At 43.1% G+C, this 23,792-nt stretch overlaps 1 protein-coding gene across 2 annotated transcripts in view; it reads right to left on the bottom strand.

Annotated features, from left to right (window-relative positions):
* The window catches only part of KAT14 (lysine acetyltransferase 14), a gene marked incomplete in the record, with an annotated part of 1,940,697 nt that overhangs the window by 688,789 nt on the left and 1,228,116 nt on the right, over positions 1–23,792 (bottom strand). For both annotated transcript variants that reach the window (XM_044056925.1, XM_044056915.1), the window contains 1 exon segment: positions 21,570–21,757. In XM_044056925.1, the coding sequence (XP_043912860.1) occupies positions 21,570–21,757 (188 nt within the window).

Below are 23,792 nucleotides of genomic sequence, written 5' to 3'. Positions count from 1 at the left end.
ATTTTCCTGCCATGTGGGCCCCCCAGGCATAATCTGATGCATCTGTTGTTATTGTCTGCCTGGCAGTGGGTAAAGTGAAAGGCTGTCCTTTGTTGTGGTGACAGGCCTATGCCCACCATCAAAACTCCTGTTGCAGGCAGGGAATGAGGGTAATTAATGCTTCCAGGCTTTGACAATGTTGATTCCAGACACTTTTTAGGTACCATTGAGGTTTCCTCATATTCAATCTTGCACATGGAATTAATAGAATGCAGGATGCAATGAAGCCCAAAGCCTGCAGAATTTTTCTTGCAGATAACTGGGTTTTTGTTGCCAAAATTTCGAAGTAAGAAGTCAGTTGCTTTTGTTTGTCTGGCATGAGATAGGCCATTTGGGCAGTTGTATTTAAGCTTGCACCCAGGAATATTATCTCTTGAGAGGGTACTAGTTTTGATTTCTTTTTGTTTACTGTGTACCCTAAGCAAATTAGCAATCTTTTTACAAATGCCAGATGCTTTAGTAGAATGTTCTTGTTCTCTGCTTGAATAAGGCAGTCGTCCAAGTAGGGATATATCTGAATTCCTCTTTGTCTGCAAAAAGCAATTACTGGTGCTAGGCATTTTGTGAAGACCCTGGGCGCAGTAGATAAGCCAAAGGGCAATGCAGAGAATTGGTAGTGCATTGAGCCAGCTATGAATCTGAGGTATCTTCTGCACGATTGTCTGACTGGGACGTGCAGGTATGCCTTTTTTAAATCCAAGGTTACAAGCCAAGCCTTCTTGCCCAACATGGGCAGAAGCTGCTGCAGAGTCAACATTTTGAACTTTGGAACATCCAGAAAAGTGTTTAGAATAGACAGGTCCAGTATTGGTCTCCAGGCTTTGCCCTTTCTGGGTACCAAGAAAAGACGCAAGTAAAATCCTTGACCCTGCCCTGTAGTGGTACTCGCTGAATGGCCCTCATGTGCATGAAACTTGTTTTTGTGCCTCTGCCCATTGATTGTGTGGCAGGTCTGGCATGCCTTTTGCCTTTGGCAGGGTGTGAAAGTGGAACCTGTAACCCTGAGACACTGTATTCAAGACCCATTTGTCCTGGGTGATCATGTGCCAGTTTTGTGAAAAAAGGGCTAGTTTTCCCCCTAAGGGAGTGTCCAAAAGATAAGTGCTTGGCACTGGTAGAGGAAAGTCATTGGGACTGTTTCCTATAAGGTTGAGATTTGTCTTCTCCGCTTTTGGAGGTAGAAGCACCCCATTGTTTAGGCCTGTATGAGCCTTGGGGCTGGGATCTGCCTCTAGGGCGCCTGTATCTGCCTCTTTGTGGTCTATCTGACACTGGAAAGGACCAATTTTTTGAAGGCTGGTTCCTGCTAAATCTGGGTGGCTGTACCTGTAAGAAATCCTTAACTGTCTGCATAGATTTCGCTTTATCCTCCATTGTCTTCAACACCTCTTCTGCCTTAACACCAAACAAAGTATCATGTTGTAATGGAGCATCTAATAATTTTGCTTTAATATGATCAGGCAGATTCTGTTCCTTTAACCAAGCATGCCTCCTAATCAAAGAACCTGTTACAGCGGCCTACAAGAGGCCTCTAAAGAATCAAAACCACATTGCAAAGTATGTTTTCCCACCTGTTCAGCTGCATGCAATAAATCCTGCATTCCTTGTTTTCAGCACATTAAGTATTTGTCAACATTTTCTGTTTTAACAGTGACATTAAGTATTGCTGATATTTAAGCATATGAAATTGACAATTTAAAGCCCTTACAGCCAAGGTAGCAGAAGTGTAAACTTTTTTCCCCCCATCTGTCCAGTGCTCTAGAATCCCTATCAGAGGGAACAGGTTTTTTTGCAGTGGAAGCCTTGACCCCTTTGGGACCCTGAGATATAGTTTCTGAGTCAGCAGCAGGGTTTTTATATAGAAATGTATGAGAGTCTGGAACCCTGCAGTACCTGTCTGGCTTAACGGGTGCAGGGGGTATAGGGTCTGGAGACAGGCCGGACTCTGAAAAATCATCATCTACAATGTCCAGAACAGAAGGAATAGCAAGGGGCCTGTGCTAAGGAAGTAAAAGAAAATCTCTGAGCCTTTTCTTGGATTCTGAATAATCCTGGCTCTCCCAATGAAAGTGCTCCCTCAGAGTATGCAGGGTTTCTCCAAAAGAGTAATCCTCAGGAGGAGAAGCTGAAGGAATGGATTCTTCAGCATCAGAATCCTCATAGGGAGGAAGAGAGTATTCCTGATCAGAGGAGGAATCAGAGGAAATGGAAACCTGATCTGAAGATTCATATTCTGTCTCTTGCCTAGGCCTCTTATCAGGAGGGGGATGGGAACCCCTGATCAAATTAATACGGTCTTCGGCCATTTTGAGCATCTGTTTATTAGGCATTGAAGTCTGTCCTGGAGAATGCTGTACTTGTTTCTTTGTCTTTAGAGCTGCTTTAGTCGTTGGCTTTGAAGCTGAAGATGGCTTTACATATAACTGTGTCGGTCTGAAAACACCCTCAGAAGCCGATGCCTGCACATCGGCTCCGGACCCATCTGAGGGAATAGTTTCCGAGGATACAATACCTTGAGTTTCCAGAGGCCCAGTCGGCTCCACGTGGGAGTCGGAAGTGGCCTGTGGCTCTGAGGTAGCGGGTGTCAGGGGCTGCAAAAGTGCCTCACTGAGAACCGACTAACTTAGAGGAAGCCTCATCATCTGTTTTGGACCTCGGATGCCTGTCCTTGTCTTTATCCTTGTGTTTTTTATAGACTCCGGTCGTCGGCTGTTCCGCCAGCACTGTATAATTGAAACTGCGGCCAAAGTAATGAAAGGCAAAATTGTACAGACGCTTAATACTGCACTGGTTAAATCTAGCACAAAACTGACAACAAGCAACATCGTGGTCAGGGCCTAGGCAAGGAATACAGTAAGAGTGAAAATCCTTATGAGGTATTTGCTTCCCACAAGAAATACAATTGTTAACTTTTTCTGACGTCGGTCTGGAGCAAGAAAAAAAGTTTCCCTAACGTGGTACTTAGCTTTAATGAAGACTTCGGATCTGAAATTCGAATTCGAAGATCTCGAGAGTCGGCCGACCGGCACTTGCGAACTGCTTTTGCTTCGGGCACCGCGCGGCAAGAAAGACTGAAGAAAATGGCGTCGGCTGCATCTTATATAACCCTGGCGCACTGACGTCAGGGAAGAGGCGACAGCAACCGACGCCGGACCAGGACTTTGGAATTCAGGCCGACTGCGGGTAGCCTGCCAGCAGGATAACCCAAGTGTAATGACTGCAACAGTGAAACACGATGAACATCTGAATGGCCAGGGTCAAGAACTGATAATAGATTGCTTTCACCCGTAAGCAGCCATGATCCTGCCTGGATACTTTGGCAACTTTTGTATAAAAAGAAGCATCCCGGAGGTCCAAGAAGCACACCCAGTCTCCTTCTGACAGAAAAGGAAGGATGGACTGTACCATGGCCATCCAAAAGGTTTCTTTGTTGATAATTTAATTTTGGCCACTCCAAAGCCCAAGGCCCTTTGTCGTTTTGGGAACTAGTAAGAACTTTTAATAACCTGACCCTTTCTGGTTGGCTGGGGCCTCTTAGACGTCTCTTTTCAGTAAAAAAATTAAGTCTCCTTTTTGCCACATTCTTTTGAAGGTGTGAGACTTCCAACAAAGGACAAAGTGGGTTTAGGGAAAGGTGTGAAAGTTATACAGCCTCTAGATTTCACTGCCTTTACCCACTTGTCTGTGTGATGCCCAATCCCACCCTGCAAGAGCATGGACAGACAACCTCTGATTGCCTCTAGACTGGAACACATGGGCCAAAGTCTGAGAGAATTGCCTGAAGGATCACAGTACTATTGTACTCCTGCTGACTTTCTTCCTCTAGATTCATACATATTCTGAAAATGACCATGGTCATACTAGTTCCTTACAGCTTTCTATTGGCCCTGCCACTGTGACCACAATGAAAATTGGACTTCTGCTGCATTCTAGAGAAGTTGCACTAGGAAGTATGAAACTTGACACCAACTGGGTTGAGGGTCTTTCTTTCCTTTTCCATGTTCTCAAGATTAGTTTTAACTTGAGATGAAGACCTCAAACTTACTGAAGTAGGCACTTTTGAAAGTTACTTTAAAGTCCTTAATAAAATCTACTGGGGCACAGAGTAATGCTGATAGCTGATGCATTATCCACTACATCATGAGCACATCACACTGTGATATTAGAAATAGAAATGTCTGCCATCAGTTCCTGCAATTGGAACCTAGGTTGTCCAGACCGCACCTCATCCAATGACTATCTTATTCTATCAGCTAGCTCCAGCTGCAGCCTCAACATACTAGACAGGCAGTTTACTGAACTCAGGGAAATGATGAAGACATAATAGTTTCACTGATATTTACTAGGCATACCATCCTAGAGCATTAAGGGAGCCAGGTCCAGATTCCCAATTATCCAAAAATGGGTCTATGTCTGCGCATAAAGTTTTTTTTTTTTTTTACAGTGAATGGCTAATAGAACATTAAACAGCGAAAGTTTAATGTACCACAAAAGCTTAACAGCAAACAATAATTCATGAAATGGCCACAGCTGGCCAACAACCAGGAAGTACCACAATGCATAAGGTAAGCAAAGGAAACCTTTTTTTAAATTTGTTCTATTCCCCTCTGTAGTGCGATCTTGGAGTTTGTATATATAGGATCCCCCAACCTTGGTTGGTTATGTTTGCGATGTTGGCCAGCTCTGACCATTCAATAAATTATTTTTCGCTGTTAAGCTTTTTCCGTACGTTAAACTTTCACTGTTTAAGATTCGATTATTAGCCATTCGCTGTAATTTTTTTTTTCAAGGCTTGAACATAGACCCCAAAAACACTGTCTAGTTAAATGACTTGCTCAAGGTCATGCAGTAGGCAAGTAAAGGCAAGGTGACTCAAATCCTGTACATCCTTGGGCTCATTAAAAGGTCAGACCTTTAGACAGCTACACTAATTACCAGGCATGTGAATGCATTTCCCAAATCTGTCCAGAACCCAACAGTCATTATCCAGGGATGCACAGCAGGGCACTGTGGTGTAGCAATCACTTCATAGGCAGCGACAAGAACAATGGAATCTTGCTGGGGAATCTCTATCCAACAAGTGCAGTCTTTGCTAGGCAGCAGGATCCTGCCTTGCCTTCCCAGGAGTGGTGTAACTTCATCAAGGTTTTCTAATGTTGGATTAACAACTAGCAGTACTACTTTATCAGTATGCGAGACCACCAAAGAATAAGGCTAGGGAGGCCCACATAGTCTTCTGTAAGGGTCTTTGTTAACACATTGAGGATGTGAGATGAACTGATATGTTCAGACTGAAACAGAAGGCAAAGTAGTGCCTATGTCAATTCTAACACTGCATGGGGAAAACATATCGATTATATTTTGTTGGATCTTAACAAAGGCCTCCATCATGTTTTCACAGTCTCTCTCAACAGAAGGCACAGAATAACATCCAAAGCTTTTGCTGAACAAAGCCTTCAGCCCAAATTTCTATACATATCTGAATAAGACAAAGAGGTCACATTATCAATTCTAACTACTTTTATAATAGATGTATCAGATAACAGACAAATTTTAGAAACACCCACAGAAAAATGACTGGAAGTCAATTTTTCCTTTATCCTAGGTTTCCTAGGCAGGGGACTCAGAAAGGAATCTCTCACACTGTCAGTTCTATACTTTTTTTCCTACCTGTCTCCATCTTAATGTCTGACAATCCTCTTTCATATCTAGGGGCTCACCCACTGAGGTCAAAGAAGTCAACAATGAAACTGTGAATAAGGTCAAAAGCACCATCTGGACAAGAAGCACAGCCCTGTTCAATCCTAAATTGTTTTAACTTTTTTTCCACCTCTAACAGTTGTGGGAACAAACTATTCACACATACTGGAAGCAGCAGAGAAATTTTCTTAGCATGAACAACAAACACCTCAGAACATATGTGCTGTAGAAGAATACAGTGCCCATACGTGCATTTCTAAAAGCTTTAATCTCCATTTTAATTAACTCCAAAACAAACCAAAAGCAGTAACACCAACTTTGAAAACATTCCACAAACAAGATGACTAAGATACTTTTGCATTAAGTGGAAGGGCAAAGCCAAAAAAAGAAAAAAAAATGACAAGGTCTAGGAAGCCGTAGTTATGAATTGTAAAATACTCAAGAAAAGAAAGATAAAAATTGAATGCTTTGACATGAAAAGTTTACTAGAATGGCTGGCTGTCAAATGAAAATGAGTAAGAATAATGCAACTTTATCATTAATTACAGTTTTGTACCTACCATAAATGTAGATGTTCGAGTGTATATACTGCTGCAGTCATTACACTTGGGTTATCCTGCCGTCAGGCGGTTCCCCATTCGGCCTGAGTTCCAAAGTCTTGATCCGGCATCGGTTGCTGTCGCCTCCTCCCTGACGTCAGTGCGACAGGGGTATACAAGATGCAGCAGATGCCATTTTCTTCAGTTTTTCATGCCTCTAAATAGGTAGGCAATTCCAATTGCTAATAAAACATACAAAAGAAAAGCAAAAAACAACTTGCAGCTACCAGCAAATACTCCCCATAGGTAGTAAGGGTAGAAGACATAGGTACGTACCAGCCAGTAAGAGGGGAAGGAGGGGGGTAACCTGGACTGCAGCGGTGTATACACACGAACATCTACATTTATGGTAGGTACAAAACTGTACTATGTTCATCATGTTACACTGCTGCAGTCATTACACTTGGGTAGAATCCCAAAGCTGAGGAAGAGTGGCTGGTCCTATAAGACATTAGGGGTGGCTATAAGGCCCTGCAGCACTGCAGTAGCGAAGCCAGCTCTGGATTTAGAGTACAGAGGCAGATGGTAATGCTTGGTGAAGGTGTGTACAGAACTCCAAGTTGCTGCTTCCAAAATATCCTTGGTAGGTACTCCCCTGAGGTAGGCAGTTGAAGTGGCTGTTGCCCTGGTGAAGTGAGATCTAATGCTGCTAGGTACAGGTTTTCCATGGTATGTGTAGCAGAAACGTATACAATGTCCTATCCATTTTGAAATAGTCTGTTTTGAAATGGCTTTTCCCTGTGCTCCTACAGCATATGCTACCAAGAATTGCTCAGATTTTCTGAAAGCTTTGGTTTTGTCCAAGTAGAAGCTTAATTGGCTGTGAATGTCCAAAGAGTGCAGTAGTATCTCCCCTTTATTCTGTGGTTTAGGATAAAAAGTTGGCAGGTGAATAGTTTGGTTTAGAGCCACACTGGATACCACCTTTGGCATAAAAGTAGGGTTAGTTTGTAAAGACACCCTGTCCTGGTGGAAAATGAGGAAAGGTTCCACTGCCATTAGTGCCTGTTATTCTGAAACTCTTCGTGCTGATGTTATTGCCAGGAGCAGAGCAGTTTTCCAAGAGATATATTTTAATTCTGCTGTGTTGGCTGGCTCAAAAGGAGGTAAAGTTAGCTTCTCCAAAACAAAGTTGAGGTCCCAAGTTGGAGTAGGTGCTCTACGGGGCGGTCTTATGTTTTTAGCCCCTCTGAGGTACTGTTTTAACAGAGGATTAGAGAAAATTGGTGGATCCGTGTTGTAATAAGCAAAGATGGCACAGGCGTGGATCTTGATGGATGAGAAGGAGCGTCCTTTGTCCAGCATCTCAGTTAAGTATTGTAGTATCTGAGGAATGTTTGGTACAAGAGGGTCAAGGCTGTGAGCTTGGTTCCAGGCACAGAATCTCTTCCATTTATCCGAATAGGCTTTCCTGGTACTAGGCCTTTTGGCCTCCAGAATGACATCCATAAAAGCTTTGAAGAGAGGCATTGCTTGCTTGACTAAGGAATCTTCCATGCAGCTAGGTTTAAGGTCTTTAGCTGGCTGTGTAGTATTTGTTTGTTGTGCTGAGCCAGCAGATGTGGGATTTAAGGCAAAATCCAGGGTGGTTCTTGTGCTAAGGTCCTTAAGATTGGGTACCAGTGCTGGCGTGGCCAGTCTGGGCAATCAGAATCATCTTTGGCACTTCCTGCCTGGCTTTTATGAGTACCTTTGGCAGGAGAGGTAGTGGTGGGAAAGTGTATACTTGTAGGTTCTCCCAGCTGAATGAGAGGGCATCCACTTTCTATGATTGTGGATGGTAACTCCTTCTACAGAATTTTTGTAGCTGGCAGTTTATTGGGGATGCAAACAGATCTATGTCCGTGCTCCACCATTTCTGTGTTGTCATTCTGAATATTTTTGGATTCAACTCCCATTCGTGGGGATCCATGATGTTTCTGCTTAAGTCGTCTGCCAGTATGTTTTTCTCTCCTGGCAGGAATTGCGCTTGCAGATGAACTTGAAGGTTTATAGCTGTGTTCCATAAGGTCACAGCTTGTCTGCATAGGGGGTAGGAGTGAGTGCCCCCTTGCTTGTTTATGTACCACATAACTGTGGTGTTGTCTGTCTTTAGTAGTAGTTGTTCTGGATGCAGCAGGTCCTTAAAAGCTATAAGGGCATTTTGTACAGCTAGCATCTCTTTTTGATTGATGTGAAGATGCCTTTGTTCTGCGGGCCACTCACCCTGAATACATTTTCCTGCCATGTGTGCTCCCCAGGCGTAATCCGATGCATCTGTTGTCAGTGTTTGCCTGGCTGTGGGTTGTGTAAAAGGCTGTCCCTTGTTGAGGTGACAAGCTTGAGCCCACCATTGAAACTCCTGTTGAAGGCAAGGGATTAGTGGTATAACTGTTTCCAAAATTTGACAGTGTTGAGACCATACATTCTTTATGTACCACTGTAGTTTCCTCATATGCAGTCTGGCATATGGAATTAGTAGTATGCAGGATGCCATGTAACCCAAGGCCTGCAGAATTTTTCTTGCAGGGAGTTGGGTCTTTGTTGCCATCAATTGAAAGTACTGAGTCAGTTGTCCTTGTTTGTCTGGCGTGAGATAAGCCATCCGGGCCGTTGTGTTCAAGCTGGCATCCAGGAATATAATCTCTTGTGAGGGCACTAATTTTGATTTCTTTTGTTTACTGTGTACCCCAGGCAACTTAACTTTTTTTACAAACGCCAGATGCTTCAGAAGAATGTCCTTGCTCTCTTCTTGAATCAGGCAGTCGTCCAGGTACGGATAAATTTGAATTCCTTTCTGTCTGCAAAATGCAATTACTGGTGCCAGGCACTTTGTGAAGACCCTGGGCGCAGTAGATAAGCCAAAGGGCAGTGCAGAGAATTGGTAGTGCATTGAACCAGCTATGAATCTGAGGTATCTTCTGCAGTTTTGTCTGATAGGGACATGCAGGTATGCCACTTTGAGGTCCAAAGTCACGAGCCAAGCTTTCTTGCCCAGCACGGGAAGAAGCTGCTGTAATGTCAACATTTCGAATTTCGGAACATCCTAAGTGTTTAGAGATGAAAGATTCAGAATGGGCCTCCAGGCTTTGTCCTTTCTGGGTACCAGAAAGAGTCTTCAGTAAAATCCTTGTCCTTGCTCCTGTGATGGTACCTTTTGAATAGCTCTCATATCCATGAGTGCTGTAATTTGTTTTTGAGCCTCTGCCCATTGATTTGGTGGCAGATTTGGCATTCCTTTTAACCTTGGCAGAGTGGGAAAGTGGAACCTGTAACCTTGAAATACAATGTTGAGAACCCATTTGTCTTTGGTGGTCATTTGCCAACTGTGGTAGAAGAGTGCCAGTTTTCCACCCAAGGGGCTGCCAAGAAGGATTTGTTTGGCAGCTGTAGTGGGAAGTCATTGGAGCTGCTTTTATATGGTTGGGGCCTGTCTTCCCTTCCTTCTGGCCTGATGCAACCCATTGTCGAGGCCTGTAAGGACCTTGTGTTTGACCTCTACCTCTTGGACGTCTGTATCTTCCCCTTTGAGGTCTGTCTAATTGGAAAGGACCAATTCTTAGATGGCCAGTTTCTGCTAAATCTAGGAGGCTGAACCTGTAAGAAATCCTTCACCGTTTGCATAGATTTTGCCGTATCCTCCATTTTCTTTAATACCTCTTCTGCCTTAACTCCAAATAACACATCCTGCTGCAAAGGTGCATCCAATAATTTTGATTTAACATGATCTGGTAACGTATGTTCTTTTAACCAAGCATGTCTTCTAATGACAGAGCCTGTAACTGCTGCTCTGCAGGAGGCCTCTAGAGAATCAAAACCACATTGCAAAGTACGCTTTCAAACTTGTTCAGCTGCATGCAATAAATCCTGCATTTCTTTAAAATTAGGAGGATCTGATTCTGGAAGCATTTTTTGTTTTAACTGAGATGGTAAAAATTGCTGATATTTTAGCATGTGAAACTGGCAATTTAAGGCTCTCATTGATAAAGTTGCAGATGTATATACTTTCTTTCCCCATCGGTCTAATGCTCTGGAATCTCTGTCAGAGGGAACTGGATTCTTGGCTGATGAGGCCTTAACTCCTTTGAGTCCCTGAGAAATAGTTTCAGGGTCAGCTACAGGGCTTTTATACAGAAATTTATATGAGTCAGGGACTCTGTAGTATCTGTCAGGTTTAACAGGGGCTGGAGGTAAGGAATCAGGATTTAAGCTGGATTCAGTATACACATCATCCACAATATCTAACACTGGCGGAATAGCAAGGGGTCTGTGTTGAGGTAATAAAAGGAAGTCTCTGAGCCTTTTCTTGGATTCTGAGTAATCCTGGCCTTCCCAGTGGAAATGCTCCCTCATGGTATGTAGGGTTTCCCCAAAGGAGTAGTGACTAGGAGGAGTGACGTTTAAAGACATGCAGGTAGGTGCATACGTGAATGGGTGTGCCTTCTTTGAAGGTTGGTCATCGGGCTGGCAACTCGGCACCGTAAACATCCACTGCCAATCATTAGCGGACTGGAGTTCCGCTGTGGCGACCCTTAACTGGGAATAGCCGAAAGACATTACTATTTTATCTTTTGTTGACTGTGTTAGCCCCAGTAGGCTAGTTGCCTCTTTAAGGAGACCTGAGGTGGTAGTTACACTGCTAGGGCAAATTTGGTTAGGGCTTCTGGGACCATTGCGTGCCATGAGATCTTTTGCATTCACTTTAATTACCATCAACTCAAGCAGATCGAACCACGGTTTAACATCTCATCTGAAGGATGACACTCAGGAGTGCAGTAACCCCATTATGCTGCACTACAGTGTCAGCAGTGGAACTACCTGGTTTGGAAATAGAACCCACAGCCTTCTGCATCAAAGGCAAGTGTGCTACCTTCTGCTCCAGTGACACTGGACATTTTGCCAATATCAACCCAAAGCTACTGCCAATATCCCTCTTATGCGAAAAAAAAAATATTACAGATGTTCATCGTGTTACACTGCTGCAGTCATTACACTTCGGTTATCCTGCCGTCAGGTGGTTCCCCAGTCTGCCTGAGTTCCAAAGTCTTGGTCCGGCATCGGTTGCTGTCGCCTCCTCCCTGACGTCAGTGCGACAGGGGTATATAAGATGCAGCCGATGCCATTTTCTTCAGTCTTTCTTGCCGCACGGTGCCCGAAGCAAAAGCAGTTCACAAGTGCCTGTCGGCTGTCTCCTGAGATTTTCATTCCGAATCCAGAACTGAAGTCTTCTACAAAGCTAAGTACCCCGTTGGGGAAACTTTTTCTTGCCTCAGACTGATGTCAGTAAAAGTTAACTGTATTTCTTGTGGGAAGCAAATACCTCATAAGGATTTCCATTCCTATTGTATCCCCCATGCCTAGGCCCTGACCACAACGTCACTGGTTGTCGGTTTTGTGCTAGGTTTAACCAGCGCACTATTAAACGTCTGTTTGATTTTGCCCGACATTATTTTGGTAGAAAATTCAATTATACCATGCCGTCGGAACTTCCGACAACCGGAATACACAAAACGCACAAAGACAAGGATAGGCATCCGAGGTCCAAAACTGATGACGAAGCCTCTTCTACGCCAGTCCCTGGTTTTCCGGTTTTCAGCGAGGCAACTTCGCAGCCCCTGTCGACCGCTTCTGTAGAACCACAAGCCACCTCTGACTCCCATGTGGAGATGGCTGGGCCTTCGGACGCACAAGTTCTTCAGCCTACCGAGACTAACCTTTCAGAGGGATCCGGAGTAGCTGAGCAACCCACAGCTACAGAGGGTGCCTTCAGATCTACTCAGTTAAGCATTAAACCCTCAGCTAAGTCTAAGCCTCCTTTAAAGTCAAAGAAACAAATACAGCATTCTCCAGGACAGGCCTCCATGCCTAAGAAACAAATGCTCAAAATGGCCGAAGACCTAATCACTCTGATCAGGGGTCCCATCCCCCTCCTGATAAAAGGCCTAGACAGGATGCAGACTATGACTCATCCGACCAGGTGTCCATCTCTTCTGATTCATCCTCGGACCTAGGATACTCTTTACCCCCTTATGAGGATTCTGATGCTGAGGAATCTATTCCATCAGCCTCACCGCCTGAGGACTACTCCTTTGGGGAAACCCTACATACCATGAGGGAGCATTTCCACTGGGAAGGCCAGGATTACTCAGAATCCAAGAAAAGGCTCAGAGACTTCCTTTTATTACCTCAACACAGACCCCTTGCTATTCCACCAGTGTTAGATATTGTGGATGATGTGTATACTGAATCCAGCTTAAATCCTGATTCCTTACCTCCAGCCCCTGTTAAACCTGACAGATACTACAGATTCCCTGACTCATATAAATTTCTGTATAAAAGCCCTGTAGCTGACCCTGAAACTATTTCTCAGGGACTCAAAGGAGTTAAGGCCTCATCAGCCAAGAATCCAGTTCCCTCTGACAGAGATTCCAGAGCATTAGACCGATGGGGAAAGAAAGTATATACATCTGCAACTTTATCAATGAGAGCCTTAAATTGCCAGTTTCACATGCTAAAATATCAGCAATTTTTACCATCTCAGTTAAAACAAAAAATGCTTCCAGAATCAGATCCTCCTAATTTTAAAGAAATGCAGGGTTTATTGCATGCAGCTGAACAAGTTTGAAAGCATACTTTGCAATGTGGTTTTGATTCTCTAGAGGCCTCCTGCAGAGCAGCAGTTACAGGCTCTGTCATTAGAAGACACGCTTGGTTAAAAGAACATACGTTACCAGATCATGTTAAAGCAAAATTATTGGATGCACCTTTGCAGCAGGATGTGTTATTTGGAGTTAAGGCAGAAGAGGTATTAAAGAAAATGGAGGATACGGCAAAATCTATGCAAACGGTGAAGGATTTCTTACAGGTTCAGCCTCCTAGATTTAGCAGAAACTGGCCATCTAAGAATTGGTCCTTTCCAATTAGACAGACCTCAAAGGGGAAGATACAGACGTCCAAGAGGTAGAGGTCAAACACAAGGTCCTTACAGGCCTCGACAATGGGTTGCATCAGGCCAGAAGGAAGGGGAAGACAGGCCCCAACCATATAAAAAGCAGCTCCAATGACTTCCCACTACAGCTGCCAAACAAATCCTTCTTGGCAGCCCCCTTGGGTGGAAAACTGGCACTCTTCTACCACAGTTGGCAAATGACCACCAAAGACAAATGGGTTCTCAACATTGTATTTCAAGGTTACAGGTTCCACTTTCCCACTCTGCCAAGGTTAAAAGGAATGCCAAATCTGCCACCAAATCAATGGGCAGAGGCTCAAAAACAAATTACAGCACTCATGGATATGAGAGCTATTCAAAAGGTACCATCACAGGAGCAAGGACAAGGATTTTACTGAAGACTCTTTCTGGTACCCAGAAAGGACAAAGCCTGGAGGCCCATTCTGAATCTTTCATCTATAAACACTTACCTGGATGTTCCGAAATTCTAAATGTTGTGGCTATAGAGAACTCAGCACAGCTCCTCGTGGTGTCCAGCAGAGTTCCTAGAGCAGCAGAGACCAGATTTTGCTGATCCCTGGGCTTTGTCTTGGTTCCTGTTTTCTCCATTTTCCTTGTTTGGTCAAGGGGTAGTTTCTTTACTCACTAGTGGGAGTAGGGAGTACTGAGCTGCCTGTTTGTCCTCAGAGGAGTGGTTTAAGGCAGTAACTTGTAGTTTATTGGCCATTTTGGGTCATTTCCTGTCTTTTCCAGCCCCCTGCTATAAAGCACGCTTTGACGGGCTTTTCTGGCTATAGAGAACTCAGCACAGCTCCTCGTGGTGTCCAGCAGAGTTCCTAGAGCAGCAGAGACCAGAAAAGACAAACTTTCCAGATTCTAAGTATTTTTTTCTGCATTTCGACTTTTTAAGCCTTTCGATTGCTATTTCTGCCTGTTTTATTCTGCTATTACCTGATTTTACTGTTTTTAATAGCTTGAATTGTTTATTGCACTTGCTTGTTTAAGTTTTGCTTAAAAGTTAAACAACAGGCTAATACACTCAAGTGTACTAGCTTTTGATAGCATTTAGTCGAAAAACACAGCATTTATTGTATTTTCTGTCTATCTGAAAAAAACTTGAAAAAAAAAACAAAAAAATACTCTTGTTTTCCATACTTTTCTAATAGTTTGTTCCAGTGATCAGATTTTGCTGATCCCTGGGCTTTGTCTTGTTCCTGTTTTCCATTTTCCTTGTTTGGTCAAGGGGTAGTTTCTTTACTCACTAGTGGGAATAGGGAGTACTGAGCTGCCTGTTTGTCCTCAGAGGAGTGGTTTAAGGCAGTAACTTGTAGTTTATTGGCCATTTTGGGTCATTTCCTGTCTTTTCCAGCCCCCTGCTATAAAGCACGCTTTTAGCGCCAATTAGCGAATTAGCTCGATTTAGCTGGAGTTGCCACTGTTGCACACTAGGGCAGCCGTTAAGCAGGTTTAAACTATTCGGCTACCTAAAGTCCACTCTTCAAATTTTCCCTTAAAACTACCTTCCTCGAACTATACTACTGATCTAATCAGCGATCCTATAACTAAAAGATCATCTCTACTTGACTCCAAGTAGACTATTCTCTATCTGTTAAACCTAGCACTTGCTCCTACAGTACTTATTACCTTGATACGGCACTCTTGTCATAGATAGTACCCCAAAAAGGCAACCGCCCATGTCTCGGTCACCCACGTCCCCCGGATTCGTTTTTAAAGTTTGTGTTGTCTATCCTTCTAGCATGTCGAGGGATCAGTTGCTAGTGTCCTCTCCTGCTCAGCTGGTGAACCTGGGAATATTGAGGCAATGCTACAATTGCCTCATGTACACAGACAACCCTCTCCTCCTCCCACAAAACACAAATACATGCGAGAGATGCAACTATACGGCCAAACTGGAGGCTGAGCTCTCTCAACATAGGACTGGCAAGACCAGTCAGAAGGAGAAGGTTACCATACACACTATAGACCCAGTCTCACATAGTACCATTACAACCTCAAATCATACACATAAACACACAAAGACATACTCGGAGGCTCTGATCAAAAATCTACCAAAACAGCAGAGGCCACCAAAGCAGACACCTAAACAACCACCACCTCAGAACACAACACCTGCAACACATAGACCTCACAGTCAGAGTGTCAAACAGTCACAGCCCTTAAGGCCAAACACAATGCCAGACACACTAGTCATTGGTGACTCCATAGTCAGACACACTGGCGTCCCGCCACCAGACTGAGTAAGGAGAAGGTCACAGTAAGCTGCCTGTCGGGCTAGAATCCGCCACATAACGCAAGCACTCAGGTCTCTCAACAGCAGGTACAAATATGACTCAGTCATTGTCCACCCTGGTGTAAACGACCTGAGACGTACCTCCTTGGACTACATGAAAAGAGACATTGAGGAGCTCTCTGATTATGTAGTCCAGGCAGGTATGACCCTGACCTTGAGCAGTATCCTACCTTCACCAAGAATGATGCCACAATACAGAGATAAGATGATCAGCTTTATCAATTGACTTAAACACTGGTGTCATTCAAAGGGGATCCAGTGTCTGTCTGCCTGGGATGACATGCTGGACAAGCCACGCTGCTTCGCAAGGGACGGCTTGCACCTGTCACCCATGGGATTCCGGATATTGGCAAAGGCTCTTGCCACCCCATAGTGCCTTTTTTAGGCAAGGCTCAAATTCTAAACCTACCACCCTAGAACACAAAAAAGGAAAAAAACTAAGGGTAATGCTGCTCAATGCCAGAAGTCTAAATCTCAAAATGCACGAACTCGAGGCCCTTCTCAGTATGGAGAACATCGATGTCTGTGCTGTGACAGAAACCTGGTTCAAGGTTCCTGAGAGCACCCCAGCACTATCAGGTTTTACCTCATATCATGCCTCCGCCCCAAAATCCGGACAATACCAAGAAAGGAGGGTATCCATATTCATCAAGGACACCCACACCTCAAGACTGGTGGCAACGCACGATGCATCGGAGACCATCCAGGTGCAATTAACCATTGGCAAGACTGCTCTGCAAATTGTAGCATGTTACAGGCCACCCTCACAAACTCAGGAACCTCACATGGCCTTCCTGAAAACACTAGAGGGGATAAATGTATCACCAAACACCATCATACTAGGTGACTTCAATTACCCTAATATAGACTGGGAACACTACTCAAGCCCAAACACCCTAGCCCAAAAGTTCCTGGAATTCATAAACTCAAATGCCATGGAACAACTAGTCACCATCCCCACAAGAGGAGACAACATACTTGATCTCATCATCACGAACATGGGAGCACAATGTTCAACACCAGAAGTATACCCCTCACTGGTGAGATCAGATCACAAACTAATCTCGCTGGAGGTCCTCATCCCACCCCACCTGAAATAAAAAAGACCACAGTAAAGAACTTCTCAAAGCCGACTTCACACTTCTAAAGACTAGTGTGGTCTCCTTTAAGGCCCCGAGCGGAAAACAGTACTCAAGCCGCTGAATCACTTACAAATGCCTTCTACCAGCACCTGCAGGACTGCATGGATAAGGCAATCCCAAGCAAAACAAAGACTCTTTGTACCAAAGGTAAGCGCCCAGTCTGGTGGACCCCAGCCATAAACAAACTCTACAACAAAAGGAGGAAGCTACTACAAGATAGAGCAAAATCCTTAAAAGGTAAGACACCCTTGATCACTATAAGTAAAAAACTAAGAGCTCTCATAAAATCATCCAAAGCAAATTTCGAGAGAAAAATAGCTAAAGACTCAAAAGACAATCATAAGGCCTTCTTTAGCTATGTTAGAAAACTGGGAGGAAACTCCTAGATATGCTCAGAACTAGTTCAAAATGATGTGAAGATTACTGATCCTACAGACATTGCCAACATACTGGCTGACAGGTTCAGTGCAAACCTCCCGGCCCCGCCCCCGCAAAAGGAGAGATATCTATACCAAACGATTGCAGCCCCCCAAACATCTCCAGTGCCCAAGTGAGAACTGCTCTCTCTCCAAAGCAAAAAACACAGCATCCATGGGACCTGATGGTGTCCCCGGCTGTGTGCTCCACGAACCCAATGAGGAATTAAACCCACAGCTAGGACAGCTGTTTAATCAAAGTCTTACCTCGGGATACGCACTCCAGGAGTGGCGACTGCAACTGTGGTCCCACTGCACAAAGGCGGTGCCTCCACCGACCCTGGAAATTACCGGCCCATTAGCTTGACAAGCCTTATCTGCAAAGCCATGGAGAGGATCATAATGGACCTCATAAATAAAGACATAGGGAATTTGCAGACTTTGGATCCAACCCAGTTTGGCTTTGTCAAAGGCAGATCATGCCTTTTAAACTTGGTTGACTTTTTCAAACAGTCACCAAAGCCATTGATGAGGGAAAGGCAGTCCATACAACCTACCTCGATCTGGCTAAGGCCTTCATACAATACCCCACTGGTATCATTGAAAACTCATCAGCTTAAATGTTAACCCATACATCACAAGATGGGTTGCAAACTGGCTGAGTGACAGAACCCACAGGGTCAGAGTTGCTGGCGCCATGTCAGACTCAAAGCCTGTCACAAGTGGTGTCCCACAGGGCTCAGTCCTGGGCCCACTCTTGTTTGGCATCTACTTTTCCGAAGTACAAGCAAACACAGGAGGGTTATGGCTGACAAAGTTTGCAGATGACTGCAAACTGGGCCATAGTAGAAAACACATCTGACACAGATATCCTTCAGAAGGGTCTCACAGAAACGGATAACTGGTGCCAGAGCCACGGACTAAAGTTGAATGCCAAAAAATGCATAGTCATACCCTTCAGGAAAAACAAGGTTACCCCTAGCTACCAAATAGGTGGCAATCCACTGACCACAGAAGAAGTTATCAGGGACCTGGGGACCCAGGTTGATAGTAGTCTGTCATTCGACACCCATGTAGCTAAAGTAGTTAGGAAGACCTTCTACATTGCCCACCTTATCATGAAGGGATTCTCATCTAGATCAAGGGAGGTCATAGTCTCCCTTTACTCATCACTCATCAGACCAATGATTGAGTACAATGCCCCATTCGGAATGTATCTGACCCGACACTTGCAGCAGCTGGAGAGGCCACAAAAGTTCCTCACCAAAAGGATAAAGGGTCTCAAAAATCTGTCCTATGCTGCCCGACTGAAAGAACTCCAGCTCTATTCAGTCGCCACCGCTTGCTCAGAGGTGACCTTTGCCTAACATACAAGGCCATGTCAAACCCAGATTTGATGAATATGCTTCACCTCAAAAATCTAGATCCATCAGAGCCACAAGGGCGGAGACTTAAACCTCGACACGGCTATTAATAGGACGTGCTGGAGGGATAGATTCATCACCCAAAGACTCCCTATGCTGTGGAACAAAATCCCGGTACATGTGAGGCAGAGCACCTCGCTGGCCTTGTTCAAGAGAAATCTTGACCAATGGATGGGAGATCGCAGATATACCCCAGGGATTACCTCAGTGTCACTGCTCGACAGAGGCACAGCAAAATAATGGGTATAGTTCCCCATACTAAAGGGGTGGCGTAAGCCACAAAACGATGGGCTAGGCTTGTAAATGCCCTCGGGCAGATAGCCTAGTATGAACCTATGAACCTATGAACTCGACTGCGGGGAGGACATGCAGACTCCACACAGAAGGTGCTCCAGCCGAGAATCGAATGGGAGAAAATAAAAATAAAAAAATAATAAAAATTAAAAATAGGAGGGTCTTTATACCTTAGGAAAGTTTCTGATTTGAACCTACATAATGGAATTTGTCCTAGTGCTAAAAAGGATGATCGCCTCAATTTCTGATGTGGAACTTTCTGGAAAACATAATCAACAACTCTACAGCATGCTTTCAATTACGTCACAGAGTTCATGTTCTACATAAAGACAGAGATGTGCACTAAATTATTTTAAGAACAGTTCAATAAAATATATATGTATATACGTAAATAAAAAGGGAGTGTGAGGCAAAACACATACGTCTAATGTATTTTCAATATTTTTGTTGTGGAAAGATGTAAACCACAGTGGTTTCAGTTTTTGCCTTACAACATTCAGTTTTGCAGTTCACTTCTAAAATAGGGGTACCCTTTGTGCAAAATCTCCACTTACTCCCTCTGTTCACAGGTGACTTCTTCCTACATCACAAAGATGTGCAGTAGGAGAACTGGTAATCCTCCAAAATGCCCATAGCTATACATGCCATGAAGTGAGCATGTGCATCCTGGAATGGGCTGATGTCACCTACAAGATTAGTCTCTGTGCCATAAGACCAATAAGTGAAAGAACAGACCCAATCTCTATTCTGATCAGAATATGAATTAAGCAGGTAAATGGAAAAGAATGTCAATCATTCTTGGTGGCATAGTAGTTGGAATGGGTGTCTTGGTTCTTCAGTTCTCAGGCAAACAGGGTATTTATGTTACAGAGTCTGCAGATCTCCAGAAGTTTCTGTGGAATTTTCTAACAAACTACAAATTGAGGAAGAATGATACTGTGGGGTGAGCATCAAAGACTTTAGTCTCAAGCCTCAAAGGATATACTCATGGTATACATTAATTTTTAGTAAACCACCATGTAGAAAAACTTGATTGATCAGTGACGCTAATCCTTTCCCAAGAGTCATCACTGAAGAAGGGTATTGTATTATTGGTTTAGAAATGTATTCAACTGATACAGGTTTAAAAAAAGGTAACAGAACAATTCCGACCTTTCATACTATACATATTTTAAAAGACACTTACAGGACCATGCTTAACAGACTTGATTATACAATCACTAGCCAATACAACCTTGCACTGACACATTTATATGATTTTGCCAGTACCAGATCTTACCAGAAAAACATTTTCAGTGTCCGTCTCTACCTAACACACAACAATGACCTTAGTCTTTTATGTACTGTAATCTTGTTTGACTTATGCAACACTTTCATTTACATTTCCTCGGACTACTGATAAGCAAACCAAACAGAACAGATCAAAATAAAGTGCAGGTGAGGTGTGTACTCTCTGGTTAACGCAAGTGAAAATGCTGTATTGCAGGACAGGCACTGTCCATATTTGCATCAATAGTTCCAAAACCATGCTTTGTACAAGATTTTAAAAGATTTCATCTTAAAGCTTACACAATGGCAAACTCAACTGATTTAATATTTGACCTCTGTCTAGTGCAGGTAAATAGATATTAACTGTTGTTTTTATGACATTAATTTATATAGATATAATTTTCATATTTTTCTAAATACCTCAACAACCAAGTAACAGACAGAACTCCTTAGCCTCATATGAAAGCTCTCAGCTAGATGAATAAAATGATGCTGACAGTATGCGTGTGACTTGAGTAGTTGCTGAGATATTGTAAGTTGTTTGCAAAATATTACAAATGTAATAGTTAGTTTACTGTGACTTATAATATTCGATTTAAGACCTAGAACCTAAAGCATACTACCCACTATAAAAACAGTTTGTGCTGAAGAGTTTGACATTTATATTTCTTTCATAACTCCTGTGGTCCCAGAGATATAAACATTTGTTTGGAATGTGAAGACATAATTTGATTCTGCCAAGAGGCTTAGGCTCCGCCCATTGGAAGTTGCAGTGCAAACTGAGCTCCATTGGAGTGAATGAGCTAACTGTCTAAAGTTTTCCCCATTCTGGGAAAAAAAATCTAGACTTTAAAAATCTTACCTTTATAACTCTGGTTAAACACCTACATGTTCGCAGCAATTACTGTCACGCATGCAAAATAGAAAGACCTCAGGGTCTACCTGTCTACCAAAAGCAAACCTACTCATCTAATAATGATTTATTCCCACTATGAAAAATAGCAAATTTATTACTTTTACTGAAGTAATAAAGAACAACACTTAACTGGGAAATTAAGTTGTATCGATTATGTTCTGAAGTTGTGAGAACTGAACACAGTGGGTGCTAACATCCCTTAGTATGGGACACATCAACTCATGCTGAAAGATGACCAGAAGCACACAGTTAGTGGTACCCTATACAGAGACTCTTTAACAACTTGAAAAGCCCAGGATGATTACTATCGTTGAAAAGCTCAGCTACTGTAACACTGTCGCACAGTGTCTCCTACCTGAAGATCAATAGAACTGAACAATAGCTCTAATTATTTTTCATCAGGTCTGTTTTAACCAAACAGCTGCAATACAGTTTGACTCTTCCCCTTCACAGAGGTGTGTTGAGATCATTCAATGAACACTTTCAGTGGTCCAAGAGTTCCCACCATGCTCTCCACTGAACCATTCTCACCTTTTGCCTTCAGTGCCGAGGTGGACAGTTTCTCACCTTCAGGCCTGAGAACAGGGGGTCTGTTATGAACCAACTTCCACCATCCTGGTTCTCCAAACTCTTGAGCTCCAGATCGGAAAAGTAAGGGGCTTCCCACAGACAGACAACCAGCTACTGTACTCCACCATGTAGAAGTTTTTTTCCTGTTGGGAAGCAACAAATAAATAAGTAAAGACTTTTTCTTTTTCCTGGTTCCTTAAACACTGTTTACAAATGAAGACATGTATGCATTGCAGCAACGGGTATTTATTTACTTCAAGTTAACAAGGTATGCTCAGTTGAGTAGAGTCTATGTACAGTAGAAGGCCAAAGAGGGAAATTTCAGCACCTATCAAATATATAAAAATCGAAAAAATATGGTCTATTTGTAACACAAACGTCTTCTAATGGTTACCTATGTAGTCAACCTGTTGACTTGTTACCAGACAGCTAAAAGAACACTAACAACAAAGCTGGAAAGGGCTTCCAAGATGGTTGCAGAGTATGCAGCAGATTAATAAGAGCTCTCCTAGCGTGAAAAATTAGAAATTCTTAAAAAGCAATTGAAAGTGATCACTCTGGATCAAATTCAGTTAGTGGTTAGTAATTACAGTGCCTGTATGTCAATAAAGAAGACATTTGAAGAAAGTAAGAGAAACTCAACCAGAAAAGAACTTTGCAGGTGTTCAGAAAACAAGCAGTTCAAGTTAAGAGATGGCGTCCTGAAATTTAGAAGGAAAAAAAAAACAGACGCAAGCACTCAAGTGTGTAAGTGAGACACTGCAGGAATATACAAAGTCAAATAACAAAAAGACTGAAAAACAGAAGCTTTAGGTAGCTACCTGAATGAGTTAATAAAACTGAAGAAACATGAGGCTGTGTAAAATCTTACCATAACAGTAAATGTCCTTCTCTTCACTGTTGCAGTATTCTTTACATAAGAGATCTCCTGCCAAGGTAGCCAATGTCCAGCCAGTATACCAAAACCTTTGGAATTAGCAGACATCATACTTCACAAGTATGCTCCCCATGCAAGGAGTAGGGCATAAGGGTCATGTACATACTTCAAAAGTGAAACTCCCCAGAAGGAACACATTTTTCTTATGGAATAGGAGGAACATGTGCATCCAGGAAGAGAAAGAAGAAAATAATCCCTGGCCAAGACGGCAAAAGAAATTGGGCGGGGGGGGGGGGGGGGCAATACTGCAACAGTGAAGAGAAGGAAATCTACTGTTATGGTAAGATTTTATACAACTGTACTACATCTTTCCATATCACTGTTGCAGTATTCTTTACACAAGGAGAGTACAAAAGCTCAAGAGGAAACTTGGAAAGAGGAAGGCACAAAAGAACCATCTAGAAACTCATGCAGGATAGCTCTGGAAAAGCCATCTCTTGTTCTGGAAACATTCAACTTGTAATGCTTAGTGAAGGTATGGACAGAAATTCATGTAGCAACATTAAGAATGGAACTGGTGTCCAGTCATTTGAAAAAGGCACCAGAGAAAGCTATAGCTCCGATAGAATGAGCCATTACAGAGGTAGAAAGACATTTACCATGAAAGGGATAAAAATAAGAAATCACCTTAGAGATCCAGAGGGATATGGTTTGTTATGAAACTGCTAAACCGAAAAACCAGGAATGAAAAGAAGCAAAATGCTCACATTTGCAAATGGCCTTAGTCTTATCTAAATAATATCTAAAATGTCTACGTAAATCCAAGGTGTGAGGAACTCTCTTACTAGCAGACTGCAGAGAAGAAAAAAAGGAGGGTAAATTAATAGACTGATTAGCAGACAACTCACTGACCACCTTAGGCATAAAGGAAGGATTAATATGAAGAGACACCCTGTCCCCATGAAAAACTAAGAAAGATGAACAGCCACAAAAGCCTGGAGTTTAGATACTCTCTTTGCTGAAGTAAGGACCAAAAGAAGAGCAGTCTTCCAAATTCAGTGTTGCAAGGAAACTGTGGCTGCAGGCTCAAAAGGAGACTGGGTCATTTTTCAATAACAAAATTGAGGTCCCAGGAAGGAGGAATAGGCTTCCTGGGAGGCCTGATATGAAGGATGCCTTTAAGAAATTGTCTGACCTCAAACATAGAGGATAGTAAAAGGAGTTGAGGGCATACAAGAAAAAACAGCTGATAGGTAAGCTTCAAGTGAAGAATATGCCAACCCAGCATGGAGCAATTTACACAAATA

Source organism: Protopterus annectens, chromosome 1.part2, assembly GCF_019279795.1.
Source record: "Protopterus annectens isolate FY-2018-M chromosome 1.part2, PAN1.0, whole genome shotgun sequence".
Lineage (NCBI taxonomy): Eukaryota > Metazoa > Chordata > Ceratodontiformes > Protopteridae > Protopterus > Protopterus annectens.
This window is presented reverse-complemented; position numbering and strand designations above follow the sequence as displayed.